The sequence below is a fragment of the Lepisma saccharinum genome, chromosome 3, assembly GCF_977018435.1.
Source record: "Lepisma saccharinum chromosome 3, izLepSacc3.1, whole genome shotgun sequence".
NCBI classification, from domain to species: domain Eukaryota; kingdom Metazoa; phylum Arthropoda; class Insecta; order Zygentoma; family Lepismatidae; genus Lepisma; species Lepisma saccharinum.
In genome coordinates, this window is record NC_139231.1 from 71,324,848 (window position 1) to 71,352,552 (window position 27,705).

The following is a 27,705-nucleotide window of genomic DNA, read 5'->3' on the forward strand; positions in this document are numbered from 1 at the left end:
AGGCGTCAAGTCCAAACAAGAGTTGAAAACTGTTGTGCAAGCCGAGTGGAATATGCTCTGAAACATGTCGAAAACTGGTTAATTCTATGAAGAACAGGTGTCAAACAGTAATTAAAGCCAAAGGATACGCATCAAAGTATTAGAACTGTCAGTCAATTTGTTCTGAATATAATTTTTTCTTTTATATTATTAAGTGTACGAATAGAAAAGTTGTACAAAAAATGGCATGTTTCTCTTTCAGTTTCATTTAATTTATTATTGTTATTGGTTATACAAAATTTGGGTACGATTTTATGTTCCTAATGATATTAGTTATTGAATTGTAAAGAAACAATTTCAAAAGAGTGTATTTCCTTTCAGATATTAAAGCATTTTCTTTAAAAATCTGTGTGTACGAATAAGAATGTTACGTACTGTAGTACCGTGCCATGAAGGCACATGAAGGCCCCATATATTCTTGATCCCGGACATTTTGCAGGTGATGTTATCAGCACCATACTCTGGCAGTCTTTATCCCCCAGGGTTGATCTCAGGTGCCCATTGATATGAGGCTGGGTGCGGGGACACGGCTGGATATATTCCAACCAAATCCGGGAATCACACCCAGATCTCCCACGAGGTTGTCAGACTAGACCCCCGCGGCTCCTTGGATGAGTTTCATATTTTGATTATTTCAATTAATTAAATATATTTCCTTCTTTTTATGGATTTTCTTCACACTTACAACGTTTCACCTATCATATACAAATAACCATTGATTAGACAATTATTTCGTAACAAAGAAACAAAAAATGCTCCTAGAATTTGTTAACAATCAATTGAGAAAGTAGCTTTGCTCTATTGCTTTCATAAATATATTTATGTAACTCTCTACTACTTAATAATAGTAGTGATATTAGTTGTAAGAGCAGCAGTATTAGTAGTATTATTAGTAGTAATGAAACTAATTAATTATAAGTATTATTAATTAATTAAAGTATAATAAAACAATGGTAATGTGAATTTGTAGAAAGTTTTAGAAATAACCCCCCCTTGATGAAATCCTGCGTACACTACTGCTCTTTCCAAAAAAACAGGACATTTACCGATTTCTAAAAAAATCCATCAGGATGCCGGACAGACACCTAAAAAGGAGGAAATGTACGGATAAAAGAGAACGTCTGGTCACCCTAGCAGTGACGTCGAAAATTGGGGTAGCAATCAGTGGGATGCCCGTTCCCAAGGGGGATTGGTGTATGTCTTAACCCCCCCCCCCCTTAGCACCCGGTATTTCTAACAAAAGAACATCAAAGACAGGAAAAGATTGCAAAAATAGGAACGAGTAATAATAAAAAAGTACAAGTAACTCCCATCCCCATTAAAAACTCAAAAAGTAGTTGATTTGACAACTAAGCCAGAGATTCCGGGTTAGAATCCTGGCTTGACCATGGGTGTTCTTTGTGTGTATCATCAATTTTATCATATCATCTTCACGATTAGCCAAAAGTGGCAGGAAAACGAAGTAAAATAAACCAAAACAAGCAATCAATCAATGATTTGATTTGACTTTTGTTACTTAGCATCAATATAGTCATATTTGGTTAATCACGAAGATGATACGATAAAATTAATGAAGGAACAAACACAAAGAACACCCATGCCCAGGTCGGGGTTCGATCCCGCAACTACTGGTGTTGTAGCGTTCTGCTATAATCACTTCCGACAGTTGGTTGATTTGGTGTTTTTAGTCCACATTATGCACAGAAAGGCTAACTGGGACTGGACCTACAGTTTAAAGTGGGGTCCGAACCAATGTGTCCCTCCACCAAGTACTGATCCAGGACCACTTGTACTCCCCCACGGAGGTCGGCCGACATCAAAGACGAGAGGAAAGCGCTAATCATTTGTATACGTGGGTATCGGTAAAGAAAACTAGATTTTTCCTGTGGTAATTTTCAATTGGATTTTTGAAACACCATCTTTGTGTATGATTAACGTTTTTTCAAAAATTTTGCATTGCTTGATTTCCCTAATTTCTCCATCTCACAATACGATCTCATTACTGAAGGATCCGGGATCGAGCCCTGGCCTGTGCACGAGTGTGTGTTTCTTTGTATCCACCCTTGACCCGTTTAAATTAATCAACGTTAATCGTCATGGCATAAATTAGGTGAAGTGATGAAAGAGAAAAAAAATAATCCTCCCAGTGCATCTGCAGGGCACTGCGAAATCAGGAGTCCAGAGTTCTCTGTTTATGATTGCCCTCATGACTTCCATAAGTTCATTAGCTACTTATCGCGATTAAATCTATACAGCTAGAAAAAGTGATGGGAGGTGGCAAGGAGATACACAGGTAACAATACACACCTATTTGTAGATTCTTCAATAATATTCAATTGGCTTTTAGAGTTCTGGAATAAATTTTTCATTCCAAATTGTTTAATTCTTCACTGCAGAGTACAACACATATGAACAAGAATGCACACTTGTCACGGGTTCAAATCCCTTTGTGAGGTCCTTACACCAATTTCATCATATATCACTCTCATCCTCATTTTCACGATAACCAAATGTGGCAGAAAAGTGAAGTAAAATAAAGCAAACCAAGAAACGTGCATTCTCTTGCCCAAATAAATATATCCGTATTTATGACTGTTTAGCTCACCCAATTGTTTTCATTGGAGGCCAAAAGATTAGTATATGTAAATAAAACACTACTGAAATGAGAGCAGAGAGAGAGCGTGAGCAAATATTTGTTATTTAATCATTATATATTCCACATTTGTAAAAAAAAAAAAAAAGAAAGCACAACAATTTTGTCTGCACATAATACGTTCTCATTTCACAAATAATAAAACTACATCCCATATTATACATACACATTGTACAACATGTAAAAAGTTGTGTTGTAAATACAGAGAACATAAGTGCTGCAGAAATCCTCCCCTTCCCCAAAGTTCTTTAGAGGTTTTACAATGGAACAAAGGGGAAACCAATCCCCTGTCTGTTCCTATAGGAGATAGACTGGAGCACTTGAAACCACCACCTTCCAACCAGCAAAAGACAATAGACTGGAGCACTTGAAACCACCACCTTCCAACCAGCAAAAGACAATAAATATTGTGATTTGAAAATAATTAGAGATGTGAGATTGAATGATCTATCTCTGCTAGACTAACTACTCCTCAGTGCAAGTCACTGCACCCTAGTAATAAGAGAAAATTAGATCAATAGTTACAGATATTTATTAGAAAATGAGGTTTCTAACAAAACACACATTGAAACTTTTGGTTTAGGAATGCCAGATAGTTTACAAATGAATTAACCTGGTTTATGGATAAATTACTAGTGGCAAATGGTTTGTTTGCATACACATTATATTTCATGACAAACTGCTAAATTTTTCTCCATTCATGGGAACCCAGAAGGCAGGATATGAGGGTCAGGGCACCCCTTTGGACCCTTCCTGATGCAATATGACTCAGCGGCAGCTGGTGGCTTTGAATGACATGAAGAGCTAGGACAAAAAAGGGGTAATAAAGGAAATCAGAAATTAGATAAGTCCAACAAAGAATTATATTGGCTGTGCGTCCAGTTCAGGGTATAACACATGGAAGAGAGGGTGACATTTGAGTGCGTTCACTAAAGGCCACTCCTTACACCCCAGTATAGAGAGTTCCAAACCAATGTGCAATGCACCTCCATTATAGGAATTAAACTTGGGACTCCTTGATTATAAGGATGGCAGTCTTAGCCACTACTAAAAAAAGGTACAGTAGGTCGCTGACGGATCCACAACCTCACCCACTGTTGCACTTCCTGATCCGAATGAAACCGACGTCCACGAATGTCTTTCTTCAGGTCACCAAAAATGTGGAAGTCACAAGGGGAAAGATCGGGGCTGTACAGAGAATGTTCAAGCATTTCCCAGCCAAATGTCTGAAGCTTATCCCTCACCAGATTGACAGTATGGGGACGGGCGTTATCATGCAAAAGGATGATTCTGTCCGACAGCATTCCAGGGCGTTCTGACATTATGGCAAGTCGCAGTTTCTGCAATGTGTCTGCATAGCACTGCACATTGATTGTGGCTCCACGCTCTAGGAAGTCGACAAGCAGAGGGCCCTTGCAGTCAAAGAAGAAGCTCATCATGACCTTACCGGAACTCGTATGGACAGCTTTGGATTTCTTTGGCGGGGGAGAATTGACGTGTTTCCATTGTTGGCTTTGCCGTTTGCTCTCGGGCTCAAAATGGTGGCACCACGTTTCGTCCCCTGTGATGATACATGACAGAAACGCATACTCTTCCTCGTGGTACCGTTGCAAATGACTCGGACATGCAGTCATTCTGTCAGTTGATGCGGAACCCACTGCGTGCAAATTTTTCGGAACTGCAGGTAATCTTTGATAATGGCATGCACAGAGCCATGACTAATGCCAACCTGAACACGAATTTCTTCCTCTGTGATTCGTCGGTCTTCCCAGATCAGACCATCGATCCTCGCAATCACATCAGGCGTAATGGCTCGATGGGCCTGTCTTGGGGGCGGATCGTCTTGCAGTGATGTGCGTCCTTCGCGGAATCTCTTCTGCCACTCGTGCACACTTGTCAGGGAAATGTAGTGTTCGCCATACACTGTAGACATGCGACGATGACTTTCACGTGTTCCAGCAGCCTCAGCTACCAAGAAACGAACCACACCTCTCTGCTCTTCTTTGCTTGCCACCATTTCCAATGCTGGACGAACACACTTTTCACTACGCTCACCTCCTGAGCAATGACGAAGCAACTGTGTGGACCTGTGCGTTTTCACTATGCATTTCTCCTACCCTACAGATGGCAGTATCGATACGTAACAACAGTGTTGCCAACTTTTGCAAGGAATGTGTTTTATGGTGGGTGTTCGGTTTTCATTTGACTGCTCCTCATATATATAATCAGAGTAAGAAAATTATGCATTTTTATACAAAAGTTTGACATTCCAGTTCCGAGCACAGCCAAAGCCTACTTGATCTCAAGTTGGTCACACTGCCGCTATGGATGATGGGAAACCAGCAGCCTCTGGCAATTAAAGTGGTGGCACCATTGGCTGCAATTCCGGATCTGATTCTGTTTGCAGCATTCACTTTACTCAATTTCCTACTCTATTTATTCTTATCTGTAAGGTGTGTTATATATAGACATATTCTCCAAAATCTCATCTTTACATTGATGTACGATAGACATCACAAATTTGTTTAATAACTGCAGTCACAATAATTAAAGCTATCCCTTCCGATGGAAAATCCAATTGATTTGGATATGAGAAAAACAAATTTTAGCTTTGTTTGGACTCATGAAGTCACGCTAATATGGCCCCATTCAGAACCTGAGTGATTAAATTATTAGGGCTGAGCCGATACCACTTTCAACCGATATGAATACTCTCACCGATACCGATACTTGTGTAATTCCAATTTAAAATAACAAAGGCTTTATATATCTGTGCGCGCGTGCACGCTCTGTTACAAAGATGCATCTCAAGTTTATAGTCTTTTTTTAGATCAGTGACAATCGATCAGATGTTTCAAATATGAGAGAAATATTATAAGAAGCTAAGTTCGAGATAATTGTGTCGTCGCCCCCCACCCCCCAATGTTGAAAAATGAGATCATGCCTCTTCAACCCCCTCTAAAACTAAGGGATCAATTTTCCCAAAGTAACATTAAATCATCCCTGAAATCAAGATTAATTGGCAATTTGCCAGCCCCGGCTGGACACGACGTCTAAAACTAACAGTAAAGCTGTAATGTAAAACGAATCTAGTCTCCTTCTTGTCCCTTAACAAAGAATAAAAAATTGTAAACGAAATGTAAGGAGATAATGATAACTAACCAGTCTCTTGCTTCTATATCAGCCGATTGGCTTCAGTAGTGATATTCCGACGTGACTTTGCTTTTGACATATATACGTTCTATCCATTGGCGTATAAGAAAATCCAAAGCCATCACTACACATTCCAGAAAGTAAGTGCCATCAACTGTCGTTCAAAGAAAATTATTCCCTTGAGTTCCCTGTGCCGCCAAAACATGCCTGTTGAAACCCAGTTATCCAGGTCTGGACAAACAAAAGTCTAAAGTTGGAAAGGAAAATTGGGTTTAACCCAGGTATTTGAATTTCCAGGAATATGCTGTGTACATACTATGTCTGAGACACGTCCACCATGTGGGCAATGACTGTTTTGACTGCGGGAGGTCTCTAAGGAGAGAGATGTCCACAATACACCAGGTGCCTTGTTGGCACCGGGACGTTATTATTGTTACGGGGGATTATTGTTACGCGAGACAGCATCTGTGGGAACAAAGTCTGCTAGACTTCGAAGGAACTCCTATGGGGATAATTTCCCGTTACCCTTGATATGTAAGATACTTGGCCGCGAGTCTTATCTGTGTATGGATTCTTCATCACATACTTGCCATTCACGGAACTTGAGTGCACGTTCAACTAACAAATGCACAAATACAGTTTTTTTCAAAGCCAAAGGTAAGTTGGAAAAGGTTAATGAACCTTTGAAGAGGAACCAAATTTGGTTTTGGCCATGCTTCTAGCAACTCAGACAATGGTATCGGCTAGTATCGGTGCAAAAATATCAACCAATACATCGGTATCGGCTCAGCCCTATAAATTTTCAGTTATTTTCTAGTCCCTGTAGTCACCCATCCATGCATTTCATAATACATTAAGTGTTTATTGTACATTCTTAGTCTGTTACAAAATTACATTAATGTTAATGAGTATTTCTTTTGTTTTTAGTATGGCAGTGATATTTGTGCAAGTCTCTTCAACATTTTATTAATCATAGATACATCCCCATTCTTGCAATTAATCTACACAACAGTTAGAAAATTGACACTAAATAATGGAACCCCATTCTTGCGTGAAGGTAAATAAAAGTGGTACCTAAACTAATTCTTTCTTTTTTCTTATTAATTATTATATACTGCTGGAAAAAAAAACTGACACCTTAATATTTGACATGAATTGAAATTACTAAAAAAAGTATACATACCCTCCCCTTTGAAAATCTTAGGCATGCCACTAAGCCCGTTAATTTTAATTTGCTTTCTGTTGAATATATTCAGGTTTTCTTATTTCCAATAATTTCTGCAACATTTAGTTAGCCTTGGAATCAGAATTTATGAGTTAACACAAAAAATGCAAGTCTCGGCCCATCTCCCAAAATTTATATGATATAGCAATGTCAAGAATTTTATCTCTGGGCACCATTTACAGTCATGGACACTTCTGTACATGCCCAGACACAAGGGATCTCACACCAGAAAAGGAAAGGTGAAAGCAGGAGAGTGATAAAAAAAAGCATCAAATGTTAAAAAAATAACAAGGCTTCCAAAAACTTATTTTATATTTAATGCACTTCTTTACATAAGACATTTCTTTAAATAAAATTTAACCATAAAGCAACAAAAATCCTCACAATTTCATTACATATAAACTTCAAATTTGTAACTTCTATAACATTTGTACTAAAAAATACAACAATCTAAACTCTGACAACTATCAATGGTGCTTCTTCGCAAACGTCACCAATACAAGCTCTATATATTTACAACCATGCTACCAATTGCATGTACTAAATACAGGGAGTTGGTTAGAAACCCACCACAAGATGTCAGCAGCTGTCACAAAAGTTATTTTTCTGACAACATGATGAAACATTTGCTCGATGTCAGAATTTCACACTCACTGAAAAGACACACACTGCACTTCCACTTTTGTAACTCCAAGTGTCACTTCACAGTGTTTGAGTATTATTGATACTTCCACGAATACTTAATAAAAACTACATCCAGAGAGCAAATTTCATCAACAAAGGACAAATCAGGTACAAACAGTTGTAGTTTTAAATTGCTAATACATGAAATAAAGGGCAAAACCTCTAATCTTTAATAAACCTTTAACCTGCTTGTTTGATAAAGAATGTGTATGACAAAAGTAATTGAACACTAATATAGTGGAACTACAGGCGAAAGAGCCTGCATAGATCAGTATCATACTCCCGCTACAGGGGAGGGGTAGAGTGGAGAATGGAGACTTTTGGACGAAGGTTCTTTTCCTTGTGGTCACTTTGTAGCAGTTTCTTTCTTCTTCTTTGGGTGAAGAATAACTGTGGTGTGAAGACCGAAATACATTACCCTTATTAATAATGCATGAACTTTAAAAAAAGTGACCATGTTTTTCCCATTTTTTAACCTTATTGCTTTTCATTCACACATTTTTAAGTTTCTGAAGTGCATCACGCAAATGACTGAAACGATGAAGAAACAGAGAAGAAATATGTAAGTACCCTGACTTCTATTAATATTTTTAGTACTCGTAATGCAAATTTTTGCAGAGGTTTAACCTTCTTTTCAAAGTTATGTGGTTACACCTACTGTTCGACAGGCTTTTGCCTTCAATATACGTAACTTTTCCTTCCTTCAGATGAATTTGGCCAGTGCATGGTTGGGAACTCAGCCAATTCATCCTTGTTTTAAGTATGGCTGTATAGTTTCTTACCTTTCTCTAGTGTGTAGCAATTTCTTACCCTGTGCATCACTGCCTTTTCTTCTCATTAGGCTTATTTGTGGTCAGTGACTGAGTATCATTCAGCACATTTTGTACAAATTCTCCTTTGTAATTTTTATCATTTTTGTAGCTATGTAAGATCTATTCAGAAGAAGAGGACATTGAAAAGAACTCATAATTCATAGTTCAATAATTTTTCCATGCTTTACAGGCCACTGCAAGTAATTATATCAATACTAAAAGAAAATCTACATCATTTTAATGCACATGCAGGATTCTCACTTGTCACTTTTACAATGATGAATTGTTTTAGGAACAAATGTTTATTTATTTTAAAGATTGGTTCTATAAAAGCTGTTAAATTTGCTGTAGGAGAAAAATTATTAAACAAAAATACGTTAGAGTATTCAAATTGGTCTACTTACGCAAGTGAGTATGTATTCTTACGTGGACGACGTTTCGGAAGCTTTACTGCTTCCTTCCTCAGGTTGTCGTTTTCAGCTCGGAATATCAAGCCATGTCAGAGAAGTGTCATGTAAGGATACTGGGTGAAAGGTTCGGGTTAAAAACACTTCATAGTGCTTGACCTATACAGAATTAAAACCACTTTGCTAAAAACCCCTTAAAACTCACAATAAAACATGTAAAAACCACCGCTACGGTAAACTGGAAATGAGATTAGACGTGGGATAGAAACCAGCATAGCCTTAGGCAGCGGGGAAAAGAAGAAGCTCATTAAAGAAGTGAAGGAGGGGAATATCCCCACAGCATTCGGCATTCCAAAAACGCACAAGGCACTGATCCCACTTAAACCAATAATCCCCACCTATGAACACCCAGGGTATGGGTTGGCAAAGGAATTAATTAAAAGAATGAAGAAGATTAATGTTAACACCCAGTATAGCGTTAAAAACTCCTTTGAGGTAAAAAAGTCAATTGAAAATTTAGAAATCGGGAGGGATGACCAAATTAGCAGCTTTGATGTAACAAATTTGTACCCTAGTGTACCGAGAGAGAAAGCCGGTGACTGCCTTCAAAGATGGCTACTAGACCATGGCGTGGATATATTGGTAGCATGGGAATATGTCAGGTGGTTTTTTCTTGTAACTGGGTACAATTATTTTCGCGTAAACGATAAGATTTTTCGACAGAAAGAAGGGTTAGCGATGGGCAACCCGATATCGGGTTTTGCGGCAAACATTTTCTTGCATTACTTAGAAAAAGCGGTTATGGAAAGGGTGGGAGTAGACATAAAATATTACTGTAGGTATGTGGACGATATCCTTGTAGTTGGAAAAGAAAAAGATCTTAACACTGTTTTTGTGGAGTTAGGAAAACAAGAGGACAGAATAAGCTTCACTAGGGAGAATTCGGTGGAAGGTAAAATCAACTACCTGGACCTAAGTATTACCAATACTGAAAAGGGGATAAAGACAGGGGTGTTTCACAAACCCCTGGCAGGCAGTCTTTATATTAATAAGGCATCGGAACATTCAAGTAGGGTCAAATCGAATGTTTATTTAAACTTTTTCATAAGGGCTGAGAGGTTATGCAATAATGCCGTAGAAAAAGAAAAGGAAATATCGTGGATAATAGAGGTAGGAATGAAGAATGGATTTTCCGAATATGAAATGAACGTGTTAGCTAGGAGAGCAAGGAAGAATATTTCAAAGGGGAACCCCGATTCTGATAGCAGATTAGAAAAGGAGGAAAAAGAGGAGGGAGGGTTGGATAGTAAAGTTAACTATGTTGGGATACCGTACTGTAAAGGGCTCACTGAGAAAATTGAAAAAACAGTGAAAAAGTATGGTGTGAAATGCGGGACGAGAGCACCTAGAAATATTGAAAAGCATTTCACGGATTATAAGAGGGGGGTAAAAATTCGAGATAACCCTGATGAACAAAAAGGGATGTATAGGATTGAATGCAATTGCGGGATGGAATATATTGGACAAACCGGCCGGAGCATGCGTATTAGATGGGGCGAACATGATAAGAACATCAAAGAAAGGGATCCGAAAACGGGGCTTGCAGAGCATATAATAAACAGTGGGCATAGAATAATAAAAAGAGAGGTTATCAAAAAAAGTAATAGTAAATTGGATAGGAACGTGTACGAAACGGCATTGATATGCGCGGGACACAGAAATAAACTGAACCGGGACGAGGGCAATTTAGATGACGTATGGATTAGCTTTTTTAAAAAGTGGGACAATTTGAATAATAAAAGGGCCCCGATGGGCTTCCATGTCACATCGGAAGTAAGGAAAGCAGCCAAGGTGGAACGGGAATTTTCCTTGGATTGGTGATGAGGGGAAGAAAAAGAGAGGGGAGGGATCTCTCGTGGGAGGGGAAGTACCACTCCGCTGCGCGGCGCCATCTGCCCGCTCGCTTCACCTTGACAGGGAGTTTAGGCTCTCAACGGCCACTCCAGTTTACCGTAGCGGTGGTTTTTACATGTTTTATTGTGAGTTTTAAGGGGTTTTTAGCAAAGTGGTTTTAATTCTGTATAGGTCAAGCACTATGAAGTGTTTTTAACCCGAACCTTTCACCCAGTATCCTTACATGACACTTCTCTGACATGGTTTGATATTCCGAGCTGAAAACGACAACCTGAGGAAGGAAGCAGTAAAGCTTCCGAAACGTCGTCCACGTAAGAATACATACTCACTTGCGTAAGTAGACCAATTTGAATACTCTAACGTATTTTTGTTTATAGATAGTGAGTAACACGCACGAAACCAATATGTTATAAAATTATTAAAATAAAAGTGTGTCACAAAATGCAATAACAATAAGTGAAAAATGAAAACTTTGTAGAGCTTGGAGTGGAACAGCAATTGCCGAAGGAAAGATAGTAATGTGTATTTATCACACATCTGAACACCCGTATGCTATCCCCAAAAAAGAAAAAATTTACTTTGAATTTATAAGAAGGATGTAATGCAGGCCTCATATTTGGATCAATGGAGGACAAGGTAGGACAAGTAGAATTTTAACTTGAAATGAGGAAACCATGCCTGACAATATGGTTTTGCCATTACTCTGAAAGTTGGATTTTGATACAGATTTGGAGTTTGTCTAGAGAGAGCATAACACATGATTGAAACTTGACATTGACAAACGAACATAAACTGCCCATTTGTGGAGAAGCAGCCATCTGCCATCATGAAAATGATTTATATATTGCATTCAAGTTAAATTACTGAACATATAGTGTAAGCTAATACCTATAGTGAGAGGAGACACACTAATATTAAAAAAAAAAAAAAGGACAAGGAAATTTCAGAGAAATCTAAAATTCGGCAATTAAAACAAAATTCTTTTCAAGTGTCCATGGTCATACACTTTTCATTTTGTGAACTTTGATTTGTACATAACAAAAAACTTTTCAACTACTTATTACTTACTATCTTTTAGGTGTAAAGGGGTGCTTAAAGTGAGTGTGTGTGTGTGTGTGTGTGTGGAGAGGTAATCCCCAGCTGGCAAAGTTTTTGCAAAGCAAACCCCCATCTGTTTCACTGCCATCATGTTAGACTATAGGAGCATTCCCTCAGGTGACCCCACTGCACGACCAACATCCCCCCTCCCCCTCATCTAACATTTTCCACTTCAGGCGCTGGTCTAGTGTTAACACACGTGAAACATTAAGGAAATAAAAAGTTTCAGCCACTATAAGTACAAGGTCCATTCAATAAATAACCGGAAAAGTTGTATAAAAAATCGAAAATACGACCATGTTTGGTGTTTCTTTGTTATTTTGTGGTGGCATCCTAGAACTATTAACAGACGGGCCTGGCACGCCTGCCTCGCGAATGGGGTGCTGGGAATAAGTGAAACAAGATGGCGGCACCCTTGCAGGCTTGCACCAACTTGGAGCAGCGAAGTGTCATTAGATTTATTTTACCTGAAGGGTTGAAACCAATCGAAATTCACCGTGGGATGGCAGTGCAATATGGTGAAAGCTGTTTGAGTTGAACACAAGTGTACGAGTGGGCAGAGAAGTTCAAACAGGGTGTAACAAGTGTTCAAGATTTGCCATGTCCAGGATGCTTTGTCTCTGCAGTCATGGAGAACAACATTGCGAGAGTTGACAAGTTGATATGGGAAAACAGGCATATTACGGTGAGTGAGATTGCATCAGAGATGAATGTTAGCGTCGGATCAGCCCAACATATTGTTCATGACGTACTGATGTTCAAGAAAGTGTGTGCGAGGTGGGTTCCAAAACATTTGACACCAGAAATGAAAGAAAGGCGCATGGATGTATGCTGGGAGCTTTTGCGACAGTACGAGGCTGAAGGGGAAGCATTTCTTCACCGTATTGTCACGGGAGATGAAAGTTGGGTACATTTTTATAAACCTGAATGAAAGCGGGCTACAATGGAGTGGCGACATTCTTCATCTCCAAGACCCAAGAAGGTGCGAGCTGAAAGAAGTGCTGGTAAGGTCATGTTGACTTTGTTTTGGGATCACAAGGGAACAATTCTTGAACATTACATGCCGAGAGGTCACAATGCAAACAGTGTGACATACGCAAACCTTATGCATGAAAATTTAAAACCAGCAATTTTGAAGAAGCGACGTGGTCTGGTGTCCAGTGGCATCCTGTTACTGCATGACAACGTGAGACCACACACTGCTAGTCACATTAGCTACAATCAATGACCTTAAGTTCGTCTCCTTACCCCCCCCCCCCCCCCCGTATTCCCCCTGATCTGGCACCTTCAGATTATCATATTTTTGGCCCACTTAAAGACGCTCTTAGTGACTCAAGGTTCGAGGATGATGAAGAAGTCCACGGAAGAAGTCCACGCAGAGGTGCATGACTGGTTACGCACACACCCAAAAGAATTATTTTCACGTGGAATTGGGAGGCTTGTCGAGCGCATGGCGCAGGTGCATTGAACTTGAGGGGGGACTACGTTGAATAATAATAATGTGCTGTATTACATTCTAATAATAGATTCTGTACAAAAAATATTTCCGGTTATTTATTGAATGAACCTTGTACAATGGTCAGATTAACATTAATAGTTCCAACATGGACTTATAATTGTACGAGGACAAATCGAAAAGTCTTTGCGCCTAATTTTTTCTAGCTTGTTATAAGTGTTATTACAAAAGCGAGATATACGAGCGATGCAGTAGGCGTTTCTTGGAACGGGCCTATTGTAACTTTCAATTTCTTCCACGGCACGGCATCGTTATCAATTGGCAAAGATCACTGGAGTGCTCAGGAAGTCCACGCAATATGAGCAGCGAAGTGTTATTCGTTTCTTATGGTGCAAAGGACAAACAGCCACAGATGTCCACAGGGGAATGGAGCCAGTGTATGGGGACAAGTGTTTATGAGTGCAAAGTGTGCAGTGGTGGTGCAAGGAGTTCGAAAATGGATGGGAAAATGTGGATGACACCAAACAACATTGTGTTGATGAAATGGTGAAAGCTGATTGACGTGTTCATCTGAAGGACGTTGCCACTGAACTTGGTATTTCCTATGGTAGTGTTTACAACATTGTTCACGATTCGTTGGGATACCGCAAGGTGTCATGTCGGTGGGTTCCTAAGCTTCTTGATGATGTCCACAAGGACAAGCGAATGGTCATGTCACTGGACCATTTGCAGCATTACGTCAACGAGGGTGACAGTTTCCTGGACCTCATTGTCACTGGCGATGAAACGTGTATACTGCATTACACTCCCCGAGTCAAAACAGTAGAGCATGGTGTGGTGTGTCCTTCAGATGAACACGTCGATCAGCTTTCACTCTTTCATCAACACGGATAATGTTGTCTGGTGTCAGCTAGGAAGGAGGTAGGCCTGATCGCTCATTGTCCTCCACATTTTCCCATCCATTTTCAAACGCCTTGCACCACCACTGCACACTTCGCACTCATAAACAGTTGTCCCCATACACTGGCTCCATTTCCCTGTGGATATCTATGGCTGTTTGTTTTTGGCACCATAAAAACACTAATAACACTTCGCTGCTCATATGGTGTGGACTTCCTGAGCACTCTGGCCATCTTGCCAACAGAAAACGGCACCGTGCCGTGGAAGAAATTGGAAGTTACAATAGGGCCGATCCAAGAAAAGCCTACTGCATCGCTCGTGTATCTCGCTTTTGTAATGACACTTATAACAAGCTAGAAAAAAAATTAGGCACAAAGACTTTTCGATTTGCCCTCGTAGTTATCCAATAACATAACTAAGTTTCCTAAAGAGAAGTGAATGTTTTTCCTTTATGAGTTTTATAATCAAAAGATCTTCTGTTCATATATTATACTGTTTACAACCTCCATAACTTTTCTGGACAAGTAGTCTGAAAGATTATAGGGTTTGCAGGGACTTTAAATGTCTAGCACATTGGTGATGTTCATGAATCAATTTGTAATTCATCGCCCAGAATTCTGCTAACAGGTGGCAATAGGAAATATTTAGTTTTTGATCAAAATGGAATGTAAATACTCTGAAAATAACAGAGGACATTATTCTAAAATGTTCATAGCTGACATTTAATAAAATCTCATGAACATTGTCGGTGTAGACATTTTGAGCATAAGTAGATTGTAAGTACCTGACATGCATTCTTTTGCACCTAGAAGCTAGAACTCAATGCAGAATCTGTAAAGGATAGTTATTACAAACAACAGTCCATAATAAAACAGTATAAATTATACTGGACCATTATAGGTAAAATGTCTCAAATTCTGCAAAATGTTCAATGTAAAAATTGTTGCAAATTGAACTCGCATTTCAATTCACAGCTGATTGTTGGTATTAGCACCACCTCCTTTGTATGTACTGTTGCACAGTTCTTCAAGAGCCCTTGTTGTCATCCTGTTTAAACTGTCCGTCGACATAGGCTCATCTGCACTGCGTTCTTGCACAGGACGTGAATTCTCAACATCCGTAAGGCTCAGATTGTTTGAGAAAGTGTCCGACAGATTCACATCGAAGACACTGTTGTCCATAATGGCATTTGTGCCCTCCACGTTTATTGAGAACTGAGTGCCCGGATGCATGTAGTTAGGATCTTGAAGCCAGGATGTTCCCTGAACGACCGTCGAGGGGCCACAATTGATGTAGCTTGGTCCTTGAATATTCATGCACTGCGGATTTGTTGTTTCCGGTATGTACCTCAAATGCGGGGGTTGCATGTACCCCATGGATGTTGCAGGGTTAATGGCTGTCGCCAGAGTCAGGGGTGATATGGAGGGAGCTAAGCTTGGCTCCATGTATGAGGGGACAGGCTGGGGCATCAGAGGCTGTGGTGATGTACTTGGTAACTCGTACAAAGGAGACACTCTGCCAGGTCCAATAGCATGAGAAGAAACTGAATCTGAAATAGTAACAAGTACTTCAACAAAACACTTCTTTAGAATTTTTCACACTACTTGCTTCAGGCCTAACTATTCTGAGGCACTGAACATTGAATACTGAGAAATGGCATTTCAACGTCCTCAGTATTTTTGGTATCATAGATATTCCAGGTACCCAAAACTCAATGATGGGCTGCTATACCCTGTGGTTATCTTTAGAAATATCCGTCGGAGAAGCATAAACATATTCAAGCATGCACACGTACACACACTAATATATTTTCAGACTCTGCACCGAGACAATGAATGTTAGTATTAATGTTTTTTGTATGTTAAGTTTAACCAATGGGACCAAACACTTTGCATTGGAAGGGGGAGGGGTGAAATGAACAGGCTATAGTTCTACTATTTATTAAAAATATTCTTATCACCTCAAAGGTTAACCTATAAATATTAAAAAAAAGTTATAGAGGCAGTGGAGTACCTATTTTAAACATTTCTATTGTGAACAACTTTATATTTTTACACTGTTAAAATATTGGTATCTGTGGGAATCAATAGAAGCCAATCTCAAATTTAAATATTTCAGTTTTCCAACATTTAAATTTTTTGAATTAGTATCTGATTAAAAAGAAGAAACAAACATACCCGTTGGTTCAGGCTTTACAGAGTGCATCATTGGCATAGGTCCTGTTGTTCTCGCTGCAAGAGAAAAAAAAATCATGTTAAATCATTGCGCTCTGTGCTAACACTCAGCAACGAAGGTTGGCGACACTATGCATGATCGTCACATAAAAGATAATGGTAAAGCATTTTGAACCTCAGGTTTTGTTTTTCAGGGGACAAAGCTGAAGAAACTTAAAATGTAGGAAAATGTAAAATCTAAGACATTTTGCTATGTGGGGACCATCAAGATTGAATGTATGAGGGAAGATGTAAAATCTGGGAATGTGCAATTCAGGTTCCACTGTATTAACCATGACAATACAAAAAACGATGCAAAATAAGCAAAATATAAAGCATGAATTTGTTTTGGTGTCATCACTGCCAAATTATAAGCATTATATGTTTGGGTCCAAATTCATGGTACATAAAAATAAATGAAAATAAGCAACAGGAAGTATCAAGATTGCTTTCAAGTGAGGCATTTTGCACAAGCCCCTAGGCAAAGCTCGTGAGATTATCCATAAAATATGGCCCTGCTAATTATGATGATGAGGATTGACAACTGCAGTGTGTGATGATGGCTGTGTTGGTTTCTCTTCTAAGATGTGAGGTGGAAACATAAAAGTATTATACATTCAACTTAAAACAACACAATAATAAAAAAATGACCAAAGTAAAAATGAAGATGTAGCTGAGAACTTTCAATAGCAATTCTTTTTTTAAATATGAGGGATGGGGGGGGGGAATTGTAAGAATAATAAGGGCACTGAAAGTGGTAAAAACACAATGTGATCCGAAGAAGAAATTGAGAAGGTGGAAAAGTAAAAGACACGCATAATACAGCATCTAAAAAAAGAACTTCAGTGTTACAAGACAGTATAGCATCCATGTATTGAAATTCAAAGATGTTGTTTAAAACTGTGAAACTTGCTACTTGGCGATCTCTAAAAATACCACGTATATCTGTATTATTTGTAATAAAAGCAAAATTAGTTGGAAGAAGGCAACAAATTTTTACAAAATCGTTTTAATACGTTACTAAGTTCTCAAAAGAGAAATAAGCACTCACTACATTCAATGTACTAGGTCATTCAAATATGACCGGGACTGATTTTTTTCCCCCAAATCCTTTATTGTCAAATACTTATTTGCACATGTCACCCCTCAAAGTACTCCCCTCCAGAGTCCATATAATTTTTCAACGTTCTGGAAGCATCTTAACACCCTTTTCATATGGCTGCATATCCACTCACGAACACTGCCGATGATGGCGTCGTTATCTGCAAACCGCATGCCTTCCAAGTCTGATTTAATCACTTGGGGCCAAATAGGGACTGTATGGCAGGTGTGGCAGAAGGTCCCATTTCAATTTGCTGAGGGTTGCTATAGTTGTTTTGGCTGTATGAGGCCGTGCATTGTCTTGAAGGGAGGTTACCAGCTTTCCACCTCTCCCTTCTGCTTGGATCGGATCATTTCCTTCACTTCTGTTGTCAGGAGTTCTGAGTAATAAGCTGCAGTCACTGTTCTGGCATCTGTAAGAAAGTCTGCATGGGTAACCCCCCGCCCGTCCCAAAAAAATGTTGCCATCACTTTCCTACCGAATGGGTCCTCCGCACTTTCTTGGGTCTGGGAGAACCGGTATGCCGCCACTCACGTGATGACTGCTGGGACTCATCATTCTCCATGTGCTCTCTTCCCTCTCTGAAGTACTTGCACCACTCAAACACATGGGTGTGTGAGACACTCTTCTCCATACTGTTGTTTGAGTCTCTGCAAAACTTCTGATGGCTGGACGTTTTCTCCAACGAGAAATTTGATCACAATGCGTTGTTCCATGCTCCGCGGCACCTACTGTTCGCTCATCAATCTAGCAACACTCAGACATGACTGAGCAGGTTCTAACCTGCGCAGGAGGGAGGGTGAGGGTTGTGGCTCTATTCTACCAAGGAAGCACAACTGCTGTGCATGGAAGGTTGTTTGAAAAAAAATCAGTCCCGATCGTATTTGAATGACCTAGTATTATGCCCCTTGCCAGGAGGCACATGTTGGAAGGGCTCTCTTGTCTTTCATGAGTTTTGAATCCTAAAGTCTCATAAAAGCCAATGCTAATTGTGGGGTGAATATTCAGAAGAAAATAGCATTGTGGTGGTAAAGAAATGGATGCAAACACTTTATTTCTAATGATGTTACACAATATTAAGCTAACTAAGTTCATGGCTACATGTGCAATCAATAAAGAATTAACTTTCAATAAACAACATGCTTCTTTCAAACAACACACACACACACACACAAGCTAATATCAAACAACAGTAATAAAAAACAATGACATTAATTTTTTTTTAAAAAAAAGATACTGCAAATGAGCAGGAAAATGCAGTTAATTGGGCATGTATACTGGATTGGTTCAAAGTTCATTCAGCCTTCGTGTGTAAATACTGAATAACAATCATATAATAACAAAAATTTCAGAGAAAGAATTCCCTAACGAGTAACCGATGCTCCTCTTATATTCAAATGATGCAAGTTCAGTACTTGGAGGAAACATGGTGTAAGTTCATTAGTTTGTGTGCGTGTTTACCTTTACCTTAACAAATTCTCACAAAACTGCTGCTGTACATCAACACAACTGAGTATATAAAAAAAATTACACCATGCATACATTCAATACAATAAGAATCATAAAAAAAGTACAGATAACAACAACAAAAGTATCATGGAAAAAAAAAGTGCAGGTTAAAGATATGCTACATAATTATTTGTTGAACTGTTTGCTACAAGCACACGATCATTAACTTTGACAATTCAGATCAGGCACTACTTCAATTAGACTTTTAATTGAAACCAGGAATGTATATATTACAACTGCAACAATGCAAGGGACTGGGTGAAAACATTATTTCAACTTTAATATCGCTTTTCTGGTTTCAACCCATAAGTTTCTAATTAAAGTAGCAACAGTTTCGAGAAATAAACATGTGTAAAAACTGCAAATGCCACACAATGCAATACATAAATATGAGCAAAAGATAACAATTATTACATATGCATGCCTTTATAACTAACATGCACAATATAAACACAACTTTCAATACGAACCAAAACTTTTCCAGTTAATTTTCTTATGCAAACACCAAAAAATCTGCACTCAATAAAAAGAAAACTACAGCATTTCTAATAAAACATTAAAAAACAACAACAAAGATTGTCAGTTGTGCATGCAACACACAGCTTCTAAATTAACATCTTCATATTACTTTCCTTCTATATGGGGTGTTCTTCGGTCTTCATTCTTCAGGTTACACCAGTATACGATACTCTCATCTCTGCCATCTTGAATACGATGAAACAATGGTTTTAAAGCATTGTGAATAGATCTGTTTGTACCAATCTAATGGCATATGTTTTACAATCTGTTTTCATTGTACTATGGTTCTTTTTTATGCACACACATGTGATTCATATCCAAAACATCCACAGGTTTGTTGGAAGAGTGATGCAAGAGGGAGTCCGAGGACAATGACGTCCCATCTCCTCAGTTTTGCTTAGCAACAGCTCAGATGACTGTGTCATCTGGTAGGAGACATAAAAGTTGTAACAGTGAACACAGTGTAGCAGCACTGAAACATAATTGCATGCTTTAATGCATGCAGTTCAAATAAGTTGCACATGAACACTGCCAACCATAGGGAAAGCAGCCGTGCATGATGTTTTTCATGTATTTTACGATGGCACCTTCAAACGTTGTGGCACTCTAGTGGTAAGCTGAAGGAATGACACACATTCAGTTTGTACAAAGCTCTCTTGAATTTTTACTCCATAACCCATAGATCAGCAGTTCTTAACCTTCCACTAGGCCTGCAAAGGCTTGTGAAGAAAAAAAAAAACGATACGAGCTTTATGATTGTCACAAAGGCTCAAGGAATATAGACTGTCAATATAAATATAAAACTTCTTAATACAAAAATCCACATCTTCAGATAGCCAACAAGTCAAGAACAATCTGTCTGCATTAAACGCAACCTAAAACATAAAGCAGGAATAAATAACCAAACGTAACATATGCAACATATTTGTAGAGTTAGGACACAGAATGACTTAGAATATTAAGTCTGATATAACAAAGTCTTGAAAGTGAAATCAAGCACCAGTTTTTGCATTGAAGTACTATTATGCCTTCATTCACTATTCAATATTTTATTGTTATCATTATTACAATAAAATTAAGAATATAGTAATAAAATACCATTAGTGAGCAACTTTAAATGTACAGGGTGTCCCTAAAGGTACTTTACAACTTCAATGTCATATAACGAGACTTGTAATTCACTTAGAGAAACAAAGTAAGTTTTATGTGATCCACCAACTAAAAAGGTTTTGTTCTGTTAGGTAATGAATAACTTCCTTGTCTTTCCAGGTGGCAGAAGCAACGTAATTTGAGAAATGGAGTCTGCACAGGAAGAGACTCAGTGTGTGGCTTGGTATATTGAAGCCAAGTCGTACACCGAAGTCCAGAGAAATTTCAGAATGCGATACGGGAAACCATCACCTTCTCGGCCATCCATAAGAAAATGGTACAGCAACTTCATGCAGACAGGCAGTGTTGATTTGAAGCACCATGTAGGCAGGCCAAGAACAAGTGAAGAAGATACGGAAAGAATTTGACAGCCTTTACAACGTTCAACGCAGAAGTCTATCCACACTGCCTGTGTGCATGAAGTTACGGTACCATTTTCTTATGGATGGTCAAGAGGGTGGTGGTTTCCTGTATCGCATTCTGAAATTTCTCTGGACTTGGGTGTCTGACTTGGTTTCAATAAACCAAGCCACATACTGCACCTTTTCCTGTCAGACTCCATTTCTCAAATTACGTTGCTTCTGCCACCTGGAAAGACAAGGACGTTATTCATTACCTAACAGAACAAAACATTTTGAGTTGGTGCATCACATAAAACTTACTTTGTTTCTAATCATGAATTACAAGTCTTGTTACATGCCATTGAAGTTGTAAAGTACCTTTTAGGACTTCAAAAATTAAAATAAGGTTTGGGGGCCTATGGAACATGAAGAGTTAAGAACTGCTGCTATAGATCACCGCTTCAACATGTGAACTACGTACTATTCCACTTAGCCACTATTGGAGACATTTAATTTGATTTTAATCTTGAGAAAGGGCACAATGAGAAGGCATACTGAATTGTGATCTACAGCTATAAAGTATGTTTCTTTGTTTGCTTTCAGTTTCATTCTTTATGTAGATATTCTGAGAGATTCATTCTGCTTCCTTTCACCTGTTTCCTCCTTTCATGTTTGTGTTTGTCCACATTCACATGATGGTATGTAAAATGTAAAAAGAGTTTAGAATAGGAATATGCTAATATTAAATTTTTACCAATACAAGAGCTGATATAAAATCTATCAACAGAGGAAACCAACACAACTTATCTGGTGTGGTAAACAAAGTGAAAATATTGTAAGGAAGAAGTTTGTTTCCACAATGCTCTTCCTATTCTTGCAGCCAATTATTTTCAAATGTTTGCTGTTTTCATTATTGTGGGTTATGGCATCTGGGATGGAGGTAGTATCATGTCACTGTGTTTACACTCAGCTTGTGGAAGTTCTGATTTTGTACCATTTAATGGCAGTTCAAGTTTTGGTAGTGCCAGCTCAGCTACATTTATGTGACAATCTGAACAATGCATGGCATCTGAGTGTTGGGTGACAATGGTTCTTTATCAGTATGCAATGTTCATTGGATCTTATTTTGCAGGTGATGGCATCAAACATACAACAGACCTGTGATCTTACTATAAATCTGGTGTGCTAACTAATGCGCTGTGGAGTACTTTGTTAGCATACTGGATAATCAGGTCTGTTGTAGGTTCAATTTCCCTCCACCAGCAAAAATAAATTGTTCACCTGAAGAGAAGAGGTGCCTACTCAAAACAAGAGTTGAAATAAGTAAAAGTAGTTGCAGCACTAGACAATAGATAACATTCAATTAACACTGCATGCTAAGAAGGAAACATCAAAGTCTGGCTTTGAACAGCTTCTGGTCACCACAGATCATAGCATGTCTCCCATCACAAGTGTTTTGTTCAAAAGGCTTTCCTCATTGACAATATATTAAAAGAAACCCATCCCATCTTTCAAAAGAAACAGCCTCAAAACTTAAAACACCAGACAAGCATATCCCATCTGGAAGATTGCAGACAGCAAGAGAAAATACAGAACTATAACAAAACTCCGTAACAAACCACAATGGACCAAATCATATGCCACAGTAGACAACATAGCTCGGCACTTCACACCTCCAAGTGGTACAGATCAGAACTCCCACCAGCCGAGTGTAACCAGTGCAGTGAGACAATAGCACCCCCTAAGATGCTGTAACCTATTAATGAAGGCAGCAGACCTTCGAAATTAATTGGCTGCAAGAAATAGAAGGGTAATATGGAAATATAAAACCTTTTCCATATGATAATAGCAAACCGTTAGTTCATGAAAACCAAAATGGTTCTTTCACACTTGAATAACTAAATTACAGTGGGCTTAATTTTACCATATGAAACAGGAAATTAAGTAACTTATATTTCACAAAACAAGCTGTGTTGCATTATGGAGATTTTCTTCTTTAAACTAGGAGCCATTTTCAGGACTCTTGAGAACTAATATCTTGGAAGCAGCTCATTAAAGCCTATGTTACACATATCAGCTTGCAGTGCAGAATGACGATTTGAGCTTAAAGCATGATGAAGCAATAGGGAAAAATTGGATCAGAACATCAGATTGTAACTTGAAGATCAGCATGTTTGATACTTTATGATGGTAGCACTGCACAGGAACGCAAGTTCTGTCCTGCCAGCACTTAATTCACACACCACATTATAGTTGCCAGATGTCTCTTGAGAGATTCCGCATAGCTGAATAGTTAAGAGCTCTTGCCGTGTGGGCAATCCTGGATCTGATTCACGGTGGGAACTACTTGAATAAAGTAGAAGACTACAATCTCAAATATCACCCAATGATAAGCTACTTGGCAGCATGGTGCTATGATCAAGAATGTGTGTGCGGCCTACCTCCACACCCTCTACGTGTAATGTATAGGGACAACTTAACATTTCCAGTTGACTGAATTTCTTTAAACCATTTAACATTTCCTGGGTGGATTCTACTCCCAACTGTAGTGATCAAGAGTTGCCACAAATTTTTTTAATCTCGTAACGGGTATATAAAGGGCAACACAAAGTAGCACACTGCAACTCTTACAATGCATTTATTTACAACTCACTAACAATCACAGTTTAGCATCTGAACACAACTCACATTCTGTAAACAATTCACTTAACAAAAAATCTAGGTCCGTTTCCTGATTAAAAAAAAAATACAGTCATACACTTTGTGTCATGTAACATCACTAAGAACTTTAAGCCACTCATGTATGAAAAACTGTTTTTCTTATCATAGTTATATGTAAAACAAATTACCATATCTTTTTTTTAGTATTCAAAACTTTCCATAAAACATCTATACTAGCTCTTTATGTTAAACAATACAAGAGATATACATCTTATTATATATGAAAATCATAAATGTAATAAAAAATAATCTTCAAAGATAAGGATAAGAAACCCTTTATCTTTATGTTACTTTCACAATGACTAAGGCAACAGTAACCAACAAAGCCTTTTACAAATTTATTATGATTTGATTTGTTATACACTGTACAATACACACATATATAAATCTTATTTCAAGCACGAAAACAAGTCTAAAGCTCTCACATAAAACTGCTGTACCGTATTCCATAGAAAAATGCATTTACGTATCACATGGAAATAACCACTACATGCATCTTTGAAGATGGGGAAATACAACAGCAAACAGAAAACTTTCGAGGCTGATCATAAATGAATCAAATGGCAAATGGGATATTGCTGTCTTGTACTAGAATTCCATTATACCAGCAGCCATGGAATTAGGCAGTTTGCTGGTGCTGCATGTGGGAACTTCAAAGCAAGGGCTGGGAACCACTTTCTTCCACACACGATGTTGCAAAGTTTATAGATGTCCCAATATCAACAGGGTTCCATCTAATTTTGGCAAAACAAATTTACTGGTTTATCTACGCAATTTTTAAAATAAATTTCCAGACCACTTTGTGGTGTTTTAACATAACAATAGATGAGGTGTGGATTTTTGCCTATCTTTTTTTTTGTATTACAAATGTTATTAACATCAATAACAACTTAATATATTGTTAATACTAACATCATAATGTATGGATTTTTGCCTTTTTTATAATTGCTTTGTATTAAAAATGTTATAAATTTGACTCATGCTGTTTTGAGAAAGATAATGCATTATTATAGTGTCTATAAATGCCAATTTTGCAAAATCTCACCGAAATGGATCTTTTTGCACTCTCAACATATGGACCACAGTGAATGCGGAGCAGCCATTTTGTTATCTTTCTTTTCTGCCAGTTTGATAAGATTTATTTTATTATTGCCACCAGAGATCAATAAAATTGGTTGTGCAATAACGTAAGAAGGAAGCCTCTGTGCGACCTCACAGCCTTTCAGGCAGCGCATTTTAGATTCTGACACAGGGAGAGGAAGTGGTAACCAAGATATGGAGAAGAAGGCTATATACTTTTATTCACTCACATAATTATATTTAGTTCCTGAACTTTCTCTTCCCTACTACGTGGAGAAGTGGTTCATCAGTGAATCATTGTTCTTTTGGTTATCTTTAAAATGGCAAGAGACCAATTTAGTTCATTATTGGTTTGGTTGAATGAATATCCATCAAACTGGCCAATTGATAAGAGACAATGTTGTTCTTTCAGAGAGTTTATCTAAAAAACTATTATTTATTTATGTAGTCTTATGGTGCTTGCATATTGTGTAAATAAACACGCATCACCTGGATCAGCGTGTATCTATACATTCGCAAAAAACAGCTGCCTCATAGCAAATTAAGTAGATCTTTAACTCTTGCATCTTCCACTGCACTTACTTACAGGTTCATATGCATTAAACAATCCAGTTTAACGTGCATAAACAGTACACTATAGAAGCTGACCTATTGTTTTCTGTGTATCCCTTCACTAATCACCATTCATCATCATCAGAGGGATTAGCCAAAATTAACAAAAATGTCACAAAAAAATAGCCAAGGAAATCGTTAACAAGTTCATGTTTCTTGCCTATTTTGGTGACTTTCTTATTTTATAGAACTTTTTAAATTGCAAGTTTTTAGAGCCTATAAATCCACACGATACTAATAACAAAGGTTGAAGTGTTAAAGTGCACTTGCTATTCAAGAGAATCTAGTATATACAAAAGAGCAAAAAGTAAACTGTAAATAATATCTCCCATCAAGAACCTAGTTGAAGTGAAATTTATTTTCATTTGCAAATTCTAGGAAAGTATAAACACTTGATTTTTCTTGACTTTTCCAGGTTTATGAATTTTCAAAATTCTCTCACTTTTCCAGGAGAGTGGAAACACTGATCAACTTCTTTCTACAGGGTTGCTATCCCTATTTTTTCCCAGTGCTATTTTTGTATCATGTATGCTGCCAAACAAGGGCATATATTATTACAAACTTCCAAACACAATTAAGTTGTGAGCAAATGTGGCAACAATACAAATTATGCCAACCATCTACGTAATATTGTATTCTCAATATAAATTCCAAAATCTAAAGATCATGCAATTATAATTAAAGAATGAAAATAATCTTACTTTAATTACATTAAAATTTTAGGGCACACAAGAGATGTTGTATATACACGTTCTGTCATGATTCAAGCATATCTCCCCAGATTAGAGCGTCATTTCTTTACAACTTAACTACTAAGACCAGTGGGACAGAGATAGTGAGCTTTAAGTCACCAGAAATCCAACAACTTCTTTCCATTGCTGAAAACCTATCTCAGAGAATACAACTAAAGCAAAGAACTTGGTGGTATCAAGGTGAAGTACCTTGGTGACATGGTATATGAGGGATACAGCTTCCAGTTCTTGTTGAGCTGATTTTTTCTTAGTCTCTAAGATGCTGCAATGTAGTGCATCCTCCTTTCCAAATATTTATTTATAATTAACTAATTTGTTCTATTGTATGTACACAAGGTTTGTAACTAGTAAAAAATAGGCTACAAATACATTCAGCATTATACGTTGCGATGTTAGAAACCACAATGGTCCAGTTGGCAGGGTGTCGGACTGGCATGTGTGGGGGCTGGGTCTGATTACTAGGGTAGGTGATCAAAATGAATTTTTCCAGCAACAAATCGGCATTCTGTGAATCTGGGGTTCATGAAGACTAATAAAATGAGTACATGGGTGGTCTGAGGAGCATCAGTGTGGTGCTGATCATGTCACCTCCACTATGAATAAGATCTTGAATATGTGGAGTCCCTACCTCCATAACCCCTAATAAGCCTGCATGATTTGTTGCAATGAGTGAGGGAAGACTTTATCTTTTACATGAACATAATGTAAATAAACAAGAACTGTGTTAGTCACCAACTATAAAAAGTAAATTATGAAAGTTGTTGCCAACTCTGACAAAAATGGGAAGAGTTGTTAATGGGAGGGGATGTATGATCTCTAAAAGTTGTATTACAATGCAAACAACTTCTAACCTAAGACTTCATGAACCACTATATAGTGGGGTATAAAAAACAACAGAAAGAATCATCAATCCTGGCCAAAAGATGACTAATTTTGTAATCCTATTTTAATTACATGGTGAATTATTTCCTAGTTCACTTTCCAGAAGTTACATTGCAGTATGTATAATTCACAAGACAGAAATGTTTTGATATAATTGTGGAGATGTGTGACATAGAACATCGTGCAAGATAGGTAAATTGAAAGGCAACCATGACTTGGGTTCTGTTTCTTAACAGCCTCAAAATGTTCAATTACTCACTTACTTACACACACACACACACACACACACACAAAACACTATTACATCATTCTGTATGACCGCAAATCTTTTAAGATTCAGCACACTACACAGTCGGACATTATTAGAGAACTGGCAAATTTACATGACAATTGTTGTGTAGTTTTGATAACTCCTTGAACTTCGATGTTTTTAGGGGTTCTCTTAAGTAAGGGCCCATGTGGTTGTCACTGATACTTGAACAAG

At 38.0% G+C, this 27,705-nt stretch overlaps 2 protein-coding genes across 3 annotated transcripts in view; both read right to left on the reverse strand.

Moving 5' to 3' along the window:
• Window positions 1-4,322: 4,322 nt before the first annotated feature.
• LOC145985569 (protein GVQW3-like) lies at window positions 4,323-4,625 on the reverse strand. Its single transcript, XM_083119639.1, has one exon. The coding sequence runs from the start codon at window positions 4,623-4,625 to the stop codon at window positions 4,323-4,325; it is 303 nt and encodes a 100-aa protein (XP_082975765.1).
• Window positions 4,626-13,244: 8,619 nt separating this feature from the next.
• LOC145985121 (embryonic polarity protein dorsal-like) overlaps window positions 13,245-27,705 on the reverse strand; it is a 59,077-nt gene continuing 44,616 nt past the window's right edge. For both annotated transcript variants that reach the window (XM_083118756.1, XM_083118755.1), the window contains 2 exons: window positions 16,519-16,572; window positions 13,245-15,890 (listed from right to left, as the gene is read on the reverse strand). In XM_083118756.1, coding sequence (XP_082974882.1) covers window positions 15,310-15,890; window positions 16,519-16,572 — 635 coding nt within the window. In that variant the 3' untranslated portion in view covers window positions 13,245-15,309. The remainder of the gene's footprint in view (window positions 15,891-16,518; window positions 16,573-27,705) is intronic.